At 36.4% G+C, this 18504-nt stretch overlaps 2 protein-coding genes and 1 long non-coding RNA gene across 4 annotated transcripts; 2 read left to right on the top strand and 1 right to left on the bottom strand.

Moving 5' to 3' along the window:
- The first annotated feature begins 1076 nt into the window (after positions 1-1076).
- Positions 1077-5038, top strand: LOC133298281 (leucine-rich repeat receptor-like protein kinase TDR). Of its 2 annotated transcripts, XM_061497556.1 has the most exons (3): positions 1077-3516; positions 3796-3943; positions 4511-5038. In XM_061497556.1, the coding sequence occupies exons 1-3, from the start codon at positions 1297-1299 to the stop codon at positions 4936-4938; spliced, it is 2796 nt and encodes a 931-aa protein (XP_061353540.1). In that variant the 5' UTR covers positions 1077-1296; the 3' UTR covers positions 4939-5038. The 2 variants fall into 2 exon arrangements, with proteins under 2 accessions (XP_061353540.1, XP_061353536.1); XM_061497552.1 differs by having other exon boundaries at positions 1077-3943.
- A 4626-nt stretch (positions 5039-9664) lies between these two features.
- Positions 9665-11145, top strand: LOC133298539 (uncharacterized). Its single transcript, XR_009749818.1, has 3 exons — positions 9665-9843; positions 9940-10013; positions 11030-11145. It is a non-coding gene; the product is annotated as an uncharacterized LOC133298539 (long non-coding RNA).
- Positions 11146-12471: 1326 nt separating this feature from the next.
- On the bottom strand, positions 12472-13404 carry LOC133297836 (zinc finger protein ZAT9-like). Its single transcript, XM_061497046.1, has one exon. It carries the CDS (start codon positions 13402-13404, stop codon positions 12472-12474), a length of 933 nt encoding a protein of 310 aa, XP_061353030.1.
- Positions 13405-18504: the final 5100 nt, after the last annotated feature.

Genomic DNA, 18504 nt, shown 5'->3' with positions numbered 1-18504 from the left:
ATCATTCCATGATCGGTGCATAAATTATGGGGAAAAAGGGGTGCTATTCTTTCTTCTTCATTCACAAAGTGGCATTGCTATACCGTATAAAATAAGTGCACATCACTTTAATATGTACCATTACCAATACCTAGATTGCATTCCGGGGATAAAATATGACTGCATATGTATGAAAGCAAAATATTCTAGAATCTATTTGATGTATTTTCCCGTGGGAAATGCGTCGCTTGCACATTTGTGCAAGTTTGTTGGAACCAATTATAAGGACAAAAAAGAGATTGGGCAATAGGATCATTTTGTTGCTTGTCATTGTTTGGCTGGTTTGAGATTTTCATTTGTTTAAAGAGAAAAAGTTACGCAAGATTGTTCTCTGTATATATATCTAATACGTCCAAATAAGGGTTTAATGATCACACGAATTTGGTCCGAAAATATTGTCATTATAAATGTATGGATGGATGGTTTACATAGATTTGGATATGTGGACACTGCATTCCTTGATTGGGATTATGCAGACATACTGATACTAACAAATTTAGAATATTTGTGGTCCATACTTCTGTTTTGGAACAAGGTTGGCACCTGAATCTACATGCTGGAGCCAAGGAATGAAACATAGAGCCAAAACCCTAAAATACCACCAGAAAGGAAAAGAAGGAAGGGGAAAAAAATAAAGCACAAAAATAAAGCCTCCATATATATATATATGCATAAAGAAGAGAAACTAGAGAAAAATTAAAGGAAAAGAAAATGGGTGGTTTATTTAAATAATGGTTTGGGGGAATATGGTGGGAAATTCAGATGGCTTTCTTGGATCCTGCGAGAGACATTGTCACTATTACACATATTTATAAATTTGTTAGCCAAAGATAAAGGAAGCAAGGGAATGATGAAAAGTGGGAGCAAAAAAGAAAAGGGGAAATTAAAAGTATGAATGGATATCGGACAAAGGTAGAATACTGAGGTAAGAGAAAGAAAATTAGATAGAGAAAGTGAGATGATGTAGGAGCTTCAAATAAAGGGACCGTAGAGAGGGGTGTGTGTAGACGATGGATGGAGAGATATAGACGATGAAGTGAAGAAGTAGCGGTTACTCTCTCTCTCTCTCTCTCTCTCTCTCTCTCTCATGTCCACCACCAACAAAACCCACTGAAGCAAATTTATCATCATGAAACTCCCTCTGCACCCTGCACTCCAAAAAAGTGATTGCCTTCCTCATCAAAACCCTCCTTCCCTTAAATTTACCTCTCCAAACACCACCCTCTTCTCATCCACAACCCGCACCATCCCAAAACAATGAAACCTTTTCTTCTCTTTCTCACATTCTCCTTCTTTTGCCAGACAAACTTAGTTTTCTCTGCTACAGCTCTGCCCCTCCAACTCATCACCTTGCTTTCAATAAAATCCTCACTCATAGACCCTCTCAAGAACCTCCATGACTGGGACCCCTCCTCCACCTTCTCCAAGCCTAGTTACCAAGACCCAGTATGGTGTACCTGGAGAGCCATCACATGCCACCCAAAAACAGCACAAATCACCAACCTTGACCTCTCTCGCCTCAACCTTTCAGGCACAGTCTCACGTCAAATCCGCTACCTATCCAGCTTAAACCACTTGAACCTCAGTGGAAATGACTTCAGTGGAACCTTCCAAACAGCAATTTTTGAACTCACAGAGCTGAGGACTCTAGATATCAGCCACAACTCCTTCAATTCAACATTCCCACCCGGAATATCAAAGCTCAAGTTTTTAAGGGTCTTCAATGCTTACAGCAACAGCTTCACTGGCCCTCTCCCTCAAGAGTTAAGCAGGCTTCGCTTTCTTGAGCAACTCAACCTCGGTGGAAGCTACTTCCGAGACAGTATCCCACCAGGTTATGGCAGTTTCCCGAGACTCAAGTTCCTAGATTTAGCCGGTAATGCCTTGGAAGGTTCACTACCACCTCAGCTAGGCTCGTTACCACAACTACAACACTTGGAAATCGGGTACAACCCATTCTCGGGAACATTACCAGTGGAATTGGCATTGCTATCTAATCTCAAATACTTGGATATCTCCTTTGCCAACATTTCAGGGCAAGTGATCCCAGAACTGGGAAACTTAACCTCGCTGGAGACCTTGTTGCTCTTCAAGAACCGTTTAAGCGGCGAAATCCCATCAAGCCTAGGCAAATTGAAATCCCTGAAAGCTCTTGACTTGTCAGATAACGAACTGACAGGGCCAATTCCAAGAGAAGTTTCAATGCTAGAGGAACTAACCATATTGAGCCTAATGGACAACAAGCTAACAGGTGAAATACCACAAGGAATTGGAGACCTTCCAAACTTGGACACTCTTCTTCTGTTCAACAATTCATTCACTGGAACCCTCCCACAACAACTTGGCTCCAACGGGTTACTCCAAAGACTAGATGTTTCCACCAACTCACTCCAAGGTCCAATCCCACCAAATGTTTGCAATGGCAACAAACTGGTCAAGCTCATACTCTTCTACAACAATTTCAACAATCCTCTCCCACCATCATTATCCTACTGCACCTCACTCGCAAGGGTTCGAATCCAAAACAACCACCTCAACGGTTCCATTCCAAAAGAGCTCACGCTCCTCCCAAACCTAACATTCCTTGACATGAGCAACAACAATTTCAACGGTCAAATTCCTCAAGACTTGGGCAACCTACAATACCTTAACATCTCCGGAAACTCCTTCGGAGAACCCTTACCAACTAACATATGGAACGCCACCAACCTTCAGATTTTCTCAGCATTTTCTTCAAACATCACAGGTCAGATCCCCGATTTCATTGGTTGCCAAACCATATACAAGATCGAATTGCAGGGAAACTCCATCAACGGTACCATCCCTTGGGACATTGGTCACTGCCAGAAACTCATTCTTCTCAATCTCAGTAGAAACTCCCTCACCGGAATCATCCCTTGGGAAATCTCAGCTCTTCCCTCCATAACCGACGTCGACCTCTCTCACAATTCCCTCACCGGAACCATTCCTTCTAATTTCAACAACTGCACAACACTTGAGAACTTCAACGTCAGCTTCAATTCCCTCACCGGACCCATCCCTTCCTACGGTATCTTCTCCAACCTTCATCCTTCTTCCTACTCCGGCAACCAGGGCCTCTGCGGCGGAATTCTCGCCAAGCCCTGCGCCGCCGACGCACTCTCCGCCGGGGAGAACGAGGTCGAGGTTCGCCGCCAGCAACCGAAGCGAACCGCCGGTGCAATTGTTTGGATCGTGGCGGCGGCGTTCGGGATCGGTCTGTTCGTGCTCGTCGCCGGGACCCGATGCTTCCACGCGAATTATAACCGTGGATTTGGCAACGACGGGAACGAGATCGGACCGTGGAAATTAACGGCTTTTCAGCGGTTGAATTTCACGGCGGAGGATGTGCTCGAGTGCTTGTCGATGTCTGATAAGATATTAGGGATGGGGTCCACTGGGACTGTTTACAGGGCGGAGATGCCAGGTGGCGAGATCATAGCGATTAAAAAGCTCTGGGGGAAGCACAAGGAGAACATCAGACGGAGGAGAGGGGTTTTGGCTGAGGTGGATGTGTTGGGAAACGTGAGGCATAGGAATATTGTGAGGTTGTTAGGGTGTTGCAGCAACAGGGAGAGCACCATGCTGCTTTATGAGTACATGCCTAACGGGAACTTGGATGATTTGTTGCATGGCAAGAATAAAGGGGATAATCTCATTGCTGATTGGTTCACTAGGTATAAGATTGCATTGGGTGTGGCTCAGGGGATTTGCTATCTTCACCACGACTGTGATCCTGTCATCGTGCATCGTGATCTCAAACCCAGTAACATATTATTGGACGGTGAGATGGAGGCCAGAGTGGCTGATTTTGGGGTCGCCAAGTTGATTCAGACAGATGAATCCATGTCTGTCATTGCTGGATCCTACGGCTACATTGCTCCAGGTGAGCTTATTCTTTTTCATAATTTTTTTATTTTATTCAATAATATCATCTTCATTATGTGCATTATCTTTGGGATTAAAAAAAAAAAAAAAGTACATATAGTATTTCATAAGTTACATACTTATGAAATAGTGAGTTATGATGAGTGCAATGTGAACGCTGAACGCACAACTTTGAAGGCAATGTGATTGGGACTTGGGAGTGTATGTGTATCTAAGAGGGAGGCGCTTGAGACTTTTTTTTTTTTTTTTTCCTGACCAATTTCGGTGCATGGGTAGCGTGCACTATTGCGCATGAAGAGGCTTTTCCTTTATTTTCACTTTCACGAGCTGCTTTTCTCAATGATCTTCAAATATTTAACGGGGCCCACTAAGAATAATGTCAATTCTCATAATTCCTTTGAATCATTAGGATGTTGACTTTAGTCTTAGTAATTAATCTCATTAAAGTAAAAGGGTTGGTATAATTTTAATGCTAGTTTTTCTTGTCTCTTATTACCGTATTAATATATTGTACTTAACTGATTATTATGGGTCTTGTTTTTTTTGTGTGTGTGTGTGTGTGCAGAATATGCTTATACACTTCAAGTTGATGAGAAGAGTGATATTTACAGCTATGGGGTTGTGTTAATGGAGATATTAAGCGGAAAACGTTCGGTGGATGCAGAATTTGGCGATGGGAATAGCATTGTGGACTGGGTTAGGTCAAAGATCAAGAGTAAAGATGGCATTGATGGTATATTGGACAAGAATGCAGGGGCAGGGTGCAACTCAGTGAAGGAGGAGATGATACAAATGCTTAGAATTTCATTGCTTTGTACAAGCAGGAACCCAGCAGATAGGCCTTCCATGAGAGATGTTGTGTTGATGCTGCAAGAGGCCAAGCCAAAAAGGAAATTGCTTGATAGTGTTGTAGGTCGAGGTGGTGCTGGTGACAATGTGGTTGGTGGTGGTGGTGATATTCCTTTGGCACAAAAGCCAACTCCGGAAAGCTAATATGTTTATATGATTGAAATGTTTTTTTTTTCTTTTTCTTTTTTTTGGATATTTTTCTTATTGTGGGGGGATTGGTATAGGAGAAAGTGATTTTCTATTTTTTTTATTTTTTTTTACTTTCAATGGAATTTCAAGTGTTACTTGTCTTAGTTTTCGTCCCGTGTTATATATTGTTATGACTCTTGCTTGGTTTTGATGCTTATATATGATAAAGTGTGCGGCTCACATGGATGACTTGGTTGCCCTGGGCTAGTAACCAGGAAGAAGCAAATATGTTAAAAATTAAGGCATGAAAGGAATTAATAAGTAAAAACATTTGATGGGGCTTTCACACTGAGAACTTTTTAGTGGTATTTAAAGACAAAAAAGAACTGTTTAGTGGCACCGAATTTCAAATTGATATCAAGCAGTGAAAGAGACGAAAATTGGTTACAGTGTGTGATTTTGATTATTTTACTCTCTTAAGATTTTTCAGTTTATTTCTTAAACATTCTGATTTGAAACATCATGATTATGATTTTGAATTCTGAAGCGCTTACTACTATTTCTCTCTACAATTTATGTGTTTGATTCATTGGGGGATAATAAAGACATTGACTCGGTGAATAGTACAATAGCATTTAGCAACAGCCCGGCCTTATATCTATTTCATTTTACATGAAGAAATAATTCAAGACAAAAAGGATGGAGTATATATATATATTTTTAATGGATCCTTTTATACAATATGAGATCATTTAAAAGAATTTTAATCATCCAGATATAAATTAATAATAAATTTTTTCTCATTATTTATCTGAATGTATTCTCTTATCACTGTTGTTGATTTGTATCCAAACAATTGAAAATTATTATATGATTTCATATCAAATTGAGAACATAATTTTAATTTTTTTTCTTTCTGTTTATTGAGAAAATAATGCCATATATCACAAATTTTTTTGACAAATAGTGACATGTCCACGGAAGCATTACTTTTATGGCAAATGTTAATGAATGTCTTAAGTAGGGGTGTAAATGGGTCAACCGACCTAACAGAGGTTTATGACTTGGCCTATATCAGACTAGACACGACCTAGTATCTATAGTCAAATAGAATATGTTTAGACTTCACAAAAAATTATTTAGAAAGCAGATCATAATTTTTTTTTACATGTCGGGCATATAAGCCTACAAATTGACCTATATTATATTATTATTTTAAAATAAATAAATAAAATATTATTTTAATAATTTTGAATAACAAAGTAATATTATTTTATTTTATTTTTAATTATTAAATGTCTAATAGACTTAAACAAGGTAATAGTCTTAGGCCAATACTTTAATTTTTATTAAATACAGGTAAGAACACATTTATAACTTAAAGGCTAAGGAAAGGCTTCACAACAAGTTGAGCCTAAACGGGTACGAAGTGTTGGTCGGTATCTTGGCTCTTGGATGCATCATCGGAGAGTTACTAAGCATGATTATGCTAGTGTGGTAGAGAGGGTTTTGGCGAGACTTAATGGGTGGAATGGTATATGGCTCTCTTAAGCAGGTCGTGTTACACTCTCTCAGTCGGTAATTTCTTCTATTCCAGTTTTCCATATGCAGAACAATAAATTGCCGATAGCCATTTGTAACCAGATTGAGAAGATTCAACGAGATTTTATTTGGGGTGATAAGCCTGGTCAGCGTAGATTGCACTTAGTTGGTTGGGATGCTATTATGAGGCCCAAGAAATGTGGTGGTTTGGGTATAAAGAATCTTTCACAGATGAATGATGCCTTTCTTGCAAAGTTGGCATCGAAGATATCTTTTGATGGTGAGGCTTTATGGGTTCAAGTCATTAGAGGAAAATACTGTGGCCCTAATAGACATAATGAGTCTTTTATTCATAAAAAAAGGAGATTATCGTCTTTGGGCTAATTTGTGTAGGTTATGGCATTCTCTTGATCATCAGAGCATTTGGGAAATTGGAAATGGGAAGCTGATTAAATTCTGGCAGGATTCTTGGTTGGCTGGGGATTGTAAATTAATTGATAAAATTATTTCCCCAATCCCAGTGGAGGACATTGATAAAATAGTTGTAGATTATGTCAATGATGATGGTTATTGGGATGTGCGGGGCCTGAATTGTTTGCTTCCTTCTGTGGTGGTGCAACAAATCCAAAGTTTACTCCCGCCTCATCCTCAAGATGGATTAGATAAGAAGAGATGGTGTTTTCAGGGATCTCAGAAAGTGACTACAAGAGCTATTTATGATAATTTGACAGAAGATTTTAGCTATTTAGATCAACCGAGTTTGATTGATTGGCAAAAAGTGTGGAAGTGGAAAGGTCCTCAAAGTATTAAATTGTTTATGTGGAAGGTTCTGCATCAAAGACTTCCAACTAAAATGTTATTGGCTGGCTGGGGTACGATTGATCCACTTTGTCCTATCTGTCTCCAAGAGAATGAGACCATAATCCATGTCATAAGGGATTGTGAGCAGGTTAAACGCTTCTGGTTGGAGCTTGTCCCTTATTATAAAGTGTTTGAATTTTTTCAGGGAGATTTAAGCAGTTGGCTTCAGGTTAATCTACAGAATGCGGATGTGTTAGTCAATAATATTTCTTGGATTACTATGTTTTTTATAGCATGTTCACAGATTTGGCAGTGGAGAAATGCTCTGGTTCATGGTCAACGCTCGAATGGTGATTTTTATAAAGGATTTGTTGTTAGTAGGTTGGCTGTTTATGTTACGGAGGCTTATAGCCAAAATAACGTCATGCTAACAGTCACAGGCAGTTCAATGTGTTTCATTTCATGGAGTCCTCCTGCTGTGGATTGGATTAAAATCAACTCGGATGGTGCTTCAAGAGGTAATCTTGGTTTGGCTGCTTGTGGTGGTATTTTTCGTGCCTATGCTGGTAATTGGTTAGGTGGGTTCACATATAATATTGGCAATTGTTCTGCGTTGGTTGCTGAATACTGGGGTATCTTGAAAGGTTTAGAAACAGCTTGGAAGAGGGGTTGGCGAAATGTGATAGTAGAAAGTGATTCCAGAAATGCTATTGCGGTGCTCACCAAATATGGTGAAGATGCTCGTGAGTCCCATCTGGCTATGTAGCACCGATACGACACGCGACACGTGACACGACACGCGACACGACACGACACGATACTCCGACACGTCAATCTTAAAAAATTATGGATTTCGACACGTTGGGACACATTTTAATATTAAATAATATTTTTAATATATATAGTGTATATTTCATTTAATATTTAACAATTTAACAAAAAAATTAAACTAAATTAATAATACCCATTAACACGTTATAAAGATGGAAGCTTTAATAAAAAAAATAAGAACTGAGATGAGAGAGAGATATAATATCAGATAGAGAGATCAAATCATATTAGAGAGAGATCAGAGAGAAGAAGATACAACAAGAGCGTAATAGGAATTGACAACAATGATGCTGAGATGATCTCTTATCTACTTAAGGGGAAAAAAGAAAAAAAATAAAATTGATATGATCAAGTGGAAACTTTATTAATATATTTTAACTTTTAAAAAAAAAAAAATTTAAAAAAATAAAAAAAATTACGAAAATGCCATTTGACCGTGTCGGACACGGTCAAATTCGCGTGTCGGAATGGTCAACGTGTCGGAAAAAGTCAACCGCGTGTCCGACACCGTGTCGGAGCGTGTCAGAGCGTGTCGCCGTGTCGGAGCGTGTCGGACCCGACTCTTCCTGTTTTTACAAGTGTCCGTGCTTCCTTGCCATCTGGTGACTCGGATACGAGCATGGTTATCTAGGAACTGGTCTGTTCGTTTGCAACATGTTTACAGGAAGGGAATCATTGTGCTGATTGGCTGGCAAACTTCTCATTGGATCATCATTCAGTAGGCACTTTTAGTTATCTTCAAGGTCCTCCCCCTAAGTTTTATAATGTAGTTTTGGCTGATAAGGCTTCTATGAGCTACCTTCGTAGCTTTGTAACTTGATACTTGTTTTGTTAGTTTTTATTTTTTTGGCTGGGTGCTTCCTTAGCCACACAAAAAAAAAGGAAAGAAATGTGTGTCATTCTAAAGTTGTGTCATTTTAAGAGAGAGAAAGAGATAGATAAAGAAGGAGAGAGAGAGAGTTGACAAAAAAATAAAGGTGTGGGTCCTATCTCTTTGTGAGAGTGAAATAACATAACTTGTGTCATTTAAAAGGATAAAAACTTTTTCCATAATTCAAACACTACTACTATTATTGAAGTATTAGGATAGTTAAAAAAAATAAAAAAATAGAAGTGATTATATAGTATATTTAGGTTATGCATTGTTATTTTAACTTTGTTGTTTAAATAAAAAATCTCCAAAACAAATAAAAAATAAAGCTAAAACTTAAAAGGAGAAAAACTAGCACAATAAAAATTTGTTGTGTTCAAATACAGTTAGGTGTTTATGTCCTTATAGATAAAAATTATTTAAAAGTTGCATTAATTTTTAAGAAACAAACAAAAAATTTTCTCGTGCAACGCACACGGGTATTGCACTAATAATTTATATTTTGGGTTGTCCTTGCTTGCAATAAAAAAGATGGCGAAATATAATATTTGTTTTGAGATTTCTTATAAAATAACATCTTTTATTTTTAATTTTGTTTTTATCGAACGAACGGGCCTAAGATGGAAATTTACAAAGAGAGTTATATTTGAGCCCATTCTGATTTCATCACCCACTTCACTCACTGCATCAAAACAATTTCTACAATCAAACAAAAAAGTTTGGATTCGGTGTTGAGAATTAAAAGCGAAGTTGTCAAATCAAGTTTCGTAAGCTAGGGGTTTGAGGCTAACATGAATCTGCACACAACATCGATTTGAACCAAAACTCTTTCAAGGGAAAAGAATTCGATGTCTATGAGTACCTTCAGACTTTCAGTTTCTCTGTAGTCGTTCCCATTTCTTTGGGTTTTCGTTTCGTTGTAGTTGCATGTGTGAAATTTTATCTAGTTCTAAGATAATTGTGTATTTCAGATCCAGTACAAAGCGCCATCGTCCCTTGGATGCTGCTTCCGCTGTGTGTGGAGTCTCATTTTGTGAATTGTGAGGTACTCAATCATTCTTACTTTCTAATCTAATACTGTATATTTAGAGTAACCTATCTTCTTTCTCATATCATAAGTAATTGAATGAGGTCAAGTTTTTTGGTAAGATTCACAATAATAGTCATGGAGATGACATAATTTCTAACACTTTCTTTTAAACCATGGAATGGAATTATCTCTGCTTTTATGACAACATAAAAAAAAGACAAATAGTTCTATACGAAGGGTCAGATCTATTACGTGGGTCTATTTTAGACAGCTTTGTATTTGTTATAGGCTGATTACATGTGCATGTTGGCAACGCCAACAGTTGTGTCGATGTTCTCTTGTTAAGGCATGAGCTAATTTAATTCATTCAATAAAATCTAGGAACATAATAATATCATATGGGTAGAGAGTAGTAATTATATAAGTTAATGTATGATTAGGAATGAGCTGAGTTTTACTAAAGTTGTTCGTTTATAAGTTATACAAGAAAGCAAGTTTGGTCGTTCCTTTCCTAATATTGTTTTGTAGGGATAATTCTCCAGATACATTCATGTTTCTGTTTTGATTGGTTAATGGTCTATATAGATGAATTGCAAGCAAAGGATTTGTTCTACTAAGTTGTTTATGCTTACAAGTTTCCTGATCCAATCTTAGATATATTAAGCAAAAGTGACTCTAGGTACAAATAGAAAACTAAGAAGTGTTTTCTTAGGACTCATATGTCTTGTTATTCCTTTTGGCCCTATTAATTTCGGACTCTTTCCCTATGATCCAATTGGCCTTGTTTCCCTACTCATTTTGGGTCTATAGCCACTGTTCTTTGTTTTGATATATGAGGACTATTGCCTGATTTCTTGGGCTATGAATGTAAGAATGGGCAAATATTCTGATTTGAAATTGTGTTAGTTTTTTTTTTTTTTTTTTTCAGTCAAGCTTTAGCTGTATGTGTTAAATAGGCCATAGGTACCTTATTCTAGAAGTTTAATTGACTATTGTTTTTGGAGCCATGCTAATTTGTATATCCTTCCTAGGTTACTATACGGAAGTCTTATACTTCTACATTTGTCAGATGTTGAGATTGTTCATGATGCAGAAGTCCTTTTCTTGGGGGAGGGCTTTCTTTTGTTCGGATATAATTGTTTTCTGGTGTGTATAAATTTTTTTAGTGTATTTAAATGACTTGTTTACATGCATTTTAGCTCATGAAGTATTGATGCTATTCAAAATATTTGGAAGCAAACAAGAGTGTAAATGAAACCATAGTTTCTATATTCATAAATTTAGATAGAACATCTAAGAACCCAAGATTTATGCATCTTTCGTATAATAACATGACTTGAGTTTCGTATCTCTTAAGGTTTAAACATGTGACGCCTCACACCATTCAACCTTCTTTACCGCTCCAGTTGTGCTTTTTTCCCCATTTTGTTACTTAAATTTGACAACTTTTGTACAGTTTTGTCTGTTTCTCCTTTTTTTAAGTCACCTGGGCCCCATAGAGGGTGCCACACTTTGCACAAGCCTGAATCCCCTGTTTTGTTATCTTTGAATTCATTGCAGCATATCTAAACTTTTGGTAATAGATATGATGCTTCTTTTATGAGATTTGTGGTTTCTTAGGTGTTTCTCTTAGATCTAACATTTTTTCCAGCAATGGATTCAAGCAAACTATCAGAATTCACAGGAGCTATAAAATTTTAAAAAAGTGATTAATTCATCCAGTTTGAATTTCTCTCCAAAGAAAGCCACAAAGAATCTAAAAAACACTTATCAGAGCATCAGCATAGGTAGCTTGGCTCTGTACTTTTCCTATAGTTAAATTCATAGTTCAAAATTTTCTTCTCAAATTCAAAGAAACTTCGACTTGACTTTGTATCAAATCCTCTATAAGGAGACAAACAACTTTTGTATTTGTGTCAAGACATCTATGAATATATAATGGCAAAGAATTTTTGTGTATGGTTGTTGTCCAGTAAGTTACATATGATATGTGTTTTACACCATTTTATAAAACCTTTTAAGTCCATTAGTCTAATACAAAGCTTGAGGAGTCACATTTGCATGTAAAAGTACAAGCCTTTTAAAAATTATAAATTTCCAGTCTCCCATTCCTGTCCTGGTCGCATACTCTAGAGAAGCCATCCATCCCAGGTTTTCTACTTTCTTGAACGAAGCCCCACATACACAAACAAATAAAGTAGGAATATTTTGGTCTTTATGGAGATGAGGGGAAATAGTTAGGCTAAACAACAAGAACTAACAAATAAGATAAAAATTTCTAGCAAGAACACTTAAATGGTAATCAAAATAAAATTCTTTCTTACAACCCACAATGTCAAATTGTTAAAACGATTTAAAGCATACATAATTCTTAACATTCAGAACTAAACACACAGTGTATAACTGTGTACAGAATTACAGATTAAGTCTGTAAATTTTTACCTCCTTAATTGCTTAGTGAAACTAGAAGCAGTCATTCTTCGCTGCACATGGATGAAAATTTGATAAGACTAACCTTTTCATCTTCTTTGGGAGCTGGGAAATTAAGATCTACTACCAGTTTGCCACCAAATTCATTAGCAGTGGCATGAGCATTGGTAACCATAGTATGGGAGAAGTGTACCTTCTTGTGACCACCAAGTGCTTGAGCAGACTTAAACACTTTGGAGCAGTATGTGCACTCAAACACTTTTTCATCCACAACATCACTATTGTTGCCACCTTTTTCATCTTCAATGTCACCACCTTCTTGGCATAGATTCTTAATTTTCTTATGGCTTGCTTTGTGCCCACCTAGTGCTTGATAAGTTCGAAACATTTTTCCACACCACTCGCACTTGAACCTAGATCGAGAGCGAGTTTGAACGAGCAAGTCATCTCTACCGTTTTCACCATCTTTTGCCTCTATTATGTTGGTTTCCTTCATTTTTTGAGACTTGATTTCTTCGCTTTCTGGCCATTTATCCTTGGAAAGCATTAATAGAGATCTAGCGGCTTCTACTGCACGAAGAGTTTCAGGTATTGAAATCGTTTTCTTTTGTTCATCTTCTGCCGCAGCCGCTGTAGTAAATTTGCGGTGACATTTGGATCTTTTGCGGGTTGGGTTTTTTAGGTAAGACCCGGATTCATTTTCTTTGTCTGAGTTTACCAAGGAGGGTAAGGAGTCGCGTTTCAAAGATCGGGAATTCTGTGTTGGTTTCTTTTTGGGATGGGAAGTCAGTGCAGAAGCAGATTGAATTGGATAGTGGGCTAACTCGGCCGCGTTATCCAGTGCTTGATTCTCTGTTTCGAGCTTTGGAGGAATTGGGTATATGGCTAAGTGAGATCTCATATGGCCTCCTATGGCTTTTCCGCTGGAGAAGCTCTTATTACAGATCTCGCAGACAATACCGTTCTTCTTCTCCATAGTTGCAGAAAACTGACAAAATCCAAATGATTTCTCTCTACTTTGTTCTGGACGAGTGATTGTTGAATTCAGGAACTTAAAAAGGAGTAGGTGACAAGCCTTCCTTATACAAAAAGAACACAATTAGATAAGGTAATGATAAATGTAAGAAATGCTAGCCTGCTCTCACCGTATCTGCATTCGAGATTATTTGCTTTACTCTCAAACATTTAATTTACCTATTAATGAGGTTTATATGAGGAAAAATATAATTAAATTATTTAAGAGTGAGATCTTGCGTTTGGATTTCATTTGATCTTTTCCTAAAAGTGTAATCAATAAAGTACAAAGAGTTGGATATTGATATCACAATCTTTTTTTTTTTTGGGTACAAAACGACCCCAATTATCTCTTTGAGACGAGTTGACCCTCTGGATATCCCCACAAGCTTCAACTCTTTGAGCCGGCTATGAGACTATCCCGAGTCGAGGTTTAGTCACAGTTAAAACTCATTGTCCCTCTCCAAAGATGTATTTGGTTGGAATCAAATCCAGGTTCTCTCCCTGCTCTTAATTGATAGTTTACGAGTTAATAAAGAAAGAGTAATAAATTTGAATTAGTGATTTGGGGAAAATTTTGGTAATTTCATGTCTATCTATTTATTTTATGTACTTTTTTTCTTCTTATTCCTGCTTAAATTGATATTACTATCCATTATTTTAATTGATAAGAAGTTTTATTTATGAGTTGCAAGCATCTATACTATACATTAATTTACTTGACGAGGAGTTTTATTTTGCAAGGACAAGATGAAAGATTAATAGTATTTGTATAGTAAATTAGAAATTTGTCATTCTAATGTATTCTGTTTAATAGTATTATGTGCATAGATTATGCATAATGTTTTCTATTTGATAAACTTACCTGAAGAAATCTCCTTGATTATGTGGCCTCTCCATTTGTATCCATGTAAAATTGTATGTGTTTTATTCTCTTTTGCATTTCATATTGTATGAATGTATTTTCTCTCTCTAATTCTGGCTTCGTGATTGCATGTTTATTTGTATATTGCACATCAAGCCCTTTCTTTTTTCTCCCCTCTTATGTTCTTTTTCACATGTTATGAATAGCTAGCATCCGGATTGCTATATTTTGATGAATGTTTTTGCTTTTTATTTCCCTTCTTTGAATAAATGGTGTGACAATATAGTGGAGGCTTATTATCTCTGTGTTATTATTTGAAGAAAATTGTGTGGCAATAGATTTAAGTAATTGTAGTACCATTACAGGTATATTATGAGGGCTAAGTTATTAAAGGAAACTCTTATATCAAGAACTATCAGTGTTAGTGAATTAATGAACAAAAATATGTGTTAAAGCTAGTTCCAATGAAGGTGATGAGCAATTAGGTAGTAGTGTGAGAATATCAAATATAATTAATAGTACTATTTGGATATTTGACCGAGACTAATCAATAATAATGAAATGAAGCTCGGAGACAATGGTCCTGTTGTTAGGCTATACGATTCACTCAATCTAGAAGTTAAATTCTTTTTCTTTGTTTTGTTTTTTGCAGGATAAGTTTCTAATATTCAACAATAGTAAAAGTGATGGTTATAAGTTTAGAACACCTAGTCTTGCATATTGCAATTCATCGTTTTTGTAAGAATTGGTTATAAGTAACAAAATTTATTATTTTTCACGGTAACTTTCATTCAAATTGTTTCCTCACATTTAGTTCATGTAATAGAGTTTGAGAGTTTCTATGAATGTTACTTGAGTCTTAGGATTATTACTTACTATATTTAGTGACTTTCTAACTCTTTAATCCCATGCTAGTAATGAAGTTTAGTATGAGTCAACACAATATTTGAAGAAAAAAAAATGACCAATTTATTTTTATTTGAAAAATTATTTATGTATTTATCTTATTTTCAAATAATTTAGTGTTTATACGAGATAAAATTATTTCCGGCAATCCCGAAATGACATTATTTTTGGGTTTTGGAAAAATACAAAGCATTTAGAGAAAATCCATATTGAAAGAGAAAAACAAATTCCCAAAATATTTATTATTGTATCCTACTATTATTTTTCTCTATATGAGTTATATGATGATGACACATGTTATATTTGTGGGATCCATGTGATTGAAAGTGATCTACTTTAGTCAAAGGTAGAATGATTTGGTAAATAAATTTAAAAGTAGGATAAATTGGTAAATAATATTTAAAATAAGAATAATGTGATAATTTTAAAAAAAGTGTATAAAAAATAATTTTTTTCTACAATTGTAAATATTTTTTTATTTTTAATAAAATAATTGATTAATGAGCTTTAATATGATCTGCACATTTATGACAAATTTTTTTATGTCTTGAAGCCTTTATTATTAATTATTTTTTTTTTTTAGAAATAGTCCAATCGGTTCATTCATTCGCAACTAATCCGATTCGAGGCGGGTCCAGGATTAAGGCTTTAAACCTCTCTCAAAGTTGGTACTGGAGAGATTCGAACACATGCTCTCACCCCCTCCTTTATTATTAATTCAGGTGTATGTTTGATAACTTTGAAAATCTTGATAACTTTGAAAATCTTGTATTACAATAAAAAAGATCATTGCTAAAACTTTTAGGGTGTGCATGACAACCATTCTGTTTTTTAGCACTGTTTCTGAAAAGAAACAATTCTTTTTTGTTTATGTGCTTTGGAACATTTTTTGAGAAAAAAAAATGTTTGATAACATGTTCTTTTTTTATTCCGAGAATGAGAATTGCATTTGATAACACAGCAAATAATATAATAAAAAAATAATTCCTATTAAGCATAAATTTTTTTTGGATCATCACTTTCCTTTTCATATGGTGTGGTGGTGGTGGCAGCGGCGACGACAATGGTAGCGTGGTGGTGATAATAATAATGGTAGCGGTGGTGGTGGTGACAACGACATTAATGGTGGCGAAGGTGGTAGTGGTGGCAATGATGGTGGTATGGTAGTGGCGGCAATGGTGGTGTTATGGTAGTGGCGATAGTGGTGGCGATGATGATGACATGGCAGTAGTGGTAGTGGTAGTGGTAGTGGTGGTGATGGTGGTTGATGACGGTGGTGGCAACAACAGTGGCTGCGATGATGGTGGTAGCGGTGGTGGTGATGGTAGTGGTAGAGAGTGATTGAGAGAGACAAGTGAACCTGTTAATACCGGCAACAAAAAAATAAATCGGTTTTACCAAACAAGTTTTCTATCCATTTTTTTTTTTAAACTAATGGAAGTACAACAACAAACTACATATTACTACAAAATTTTGGGCTAGAATCGCCCATCCGATCCCTAATCAACAGGGCATTGCACTCAGGCATGGGTTCATGGGTTCATGCATAACATGCAAATCCCAATCTAAAAACCATAACCCATGGCTGCAAGTTTATCAGCAACCATATTCCCTTCCCTGTACATATGAGTGACCTTAGTTACCCATTGCCTACTTAGAAGCTCATGAATCCTGGTGACCAGAGGGGCCAAAGGATGCTGCACATCGCAACCCTTGTTGATAAGCATAACAGCCACTTGCAAGTCTCCTTCCACCCGATGCTTTGTAACTCCCCTATCCTAAGCAAGCTCAATGCCATGGAGAAAGCCCCAAAGCTCAGCTCTAATAGATGAGCCTGCACCAAGATTTCGACAAAAACCAGCAATCCAATTACCAGAATCGTCTCTCAGCAGTCCTCATTGTTGTCACTGCTGGAGCCATCAACATTAACTTTGTACCACCCCACGTCAGGATACTTCTAGCAAATATATTGTTCCTCCTTGGTGGGCTTCTATATCCCTTCAAAGCCGAGGGTCCTATGCTATGAAGCACCGACACTTCAAAAATCCTGACGTTTCGTGTCCGACACTCCCCGACACTTCAACACGCGTTATAGAAATTCAGAAAAAGGTTCAAAGATTGCGTTGCGTTGAGTTTTTAGTTCCAACTATTAGATTCGTTGGATTACGATTACCATTTTATTGAGTTTAATATAAATATTTGGGAGATTTTATGTTTCTTTGCAAAATTTATGAATATTATAAGTTTAGATTCATTTTTTTGTTAAATTATTGAATATTAAATATAATATACACTACATAAATTAAATATATTATTTAATATCAAAACGTGTTTTAACGTGTCGAAATCTAACATTTTTTAGAATTAACGTGTCGGAGTGTCGTGTTGTATCGTGTCACGTGTCGAAACGTGTTCTAACGTGTCGAAATCTAACATTTTTTAGAATTAACGTGTCGGAGTGTCGTGTTGTATCGTGTCACGTGTTCCGTGTCGGTATCGGTGCTACATAGGTCTTATGAGCCTCATTGATTTGAGCAACAAAAATATTTGCCCCTCTAAGCACGGATTGCTGGGAAGACACTTTGTTATTAAAGACCAGTTTGTTGCGCGCCTTCCAAATAGACCAGCAAAGCACTCCAAACAGTTCCCTCCAAACAAATTAAAAAAACTGATTCCGGGAATGTTGTTATGCACACCCTTAGTGTTAAAAAACTAGACTCTTATTTCCAAAAAAAATAAAAATTGGACTTTAAATTTTTGGTTGAGACGATTAATGCCAAAACTTTTAGGTCCTGTTTGGAGCATCTAATAGAAAGGATAGGATAGGATATCTCTATCCTATCCTCCTTTTATCCTTTGTTTGGTGGGTCAATAAGATATGATTATCTTATCCTATTGCTTTATCTTATCCTACCCAACACCTAATAACTTATTCGAAGGGGGAGTTGGGTCTATGTAGCATCGATACGGGACACGAGACACGACACGACATTTTGACACGTTAATTCTAAAAAATGTTAGATTTCGACACGTTAGGTCACGTTTTGATATTAAATAATATTTAATTTATGTAGTGTATATTATATTTAATATTCAATAATTTAACAAAAAAATGAAGTTAAACTTATAAGTTATAATAGCATCAATTTTGCAAAGAAACTTAAGATATCCCAAATGTTTATATTAAACTCAATAAAATGGTAATCGTAATCCAACGAAAAACACAACGCAACGCATCCTTTGAACCTTTTTTTGAGTCTCTATAACGCGTGTTGGAGTGTCGGAGAGTGT

Source organism: Gastrolobium bilobum, unplaced genomic scaffold, assembly GCF_033153095.1.
Source record: "Gastrolobium bilobum isolate Gb01-03AN ecotype WA unplaced genomic scaffold, APGP_CSIRO_Gbil_v1 utg3870, whole genome shotgun sequence".
Lineage (NCBI taxonomy): Eukaryota > Viridiplantae > Streptophyta > Magnoliopsida > Fabales > Fabaceae > Gastrolobium > Gastrolobium bilobum.
Note: the sequence above shows the minus strand (reverse complement) of the source record. Positions and strands in the feature narration are given on the sequence as shown.

Coding starts and splice junctions, on each gene's coding strand:
- LOC133297836 (XM_061497046.1), bottom strand. CDS start 13,404: ATGGAGAAGAAGAACGGTATTGTCTGCGAGATCTGTAATAAGAGCTTC.
- LOC133298281 (XM_061497552.1), top strand. CDS start 1,297: ATGAAACCTTTTCTTCTCTTTCTCACATTCTCCTTCTTTTGCCAGACA. Junction 3,944..4,510: donor CTACGGCTACATTGCTCCAG/GTGAGCTTATTC, acceptor GTGTGTGTGCAG/AATATGCTTATACACTTCAA.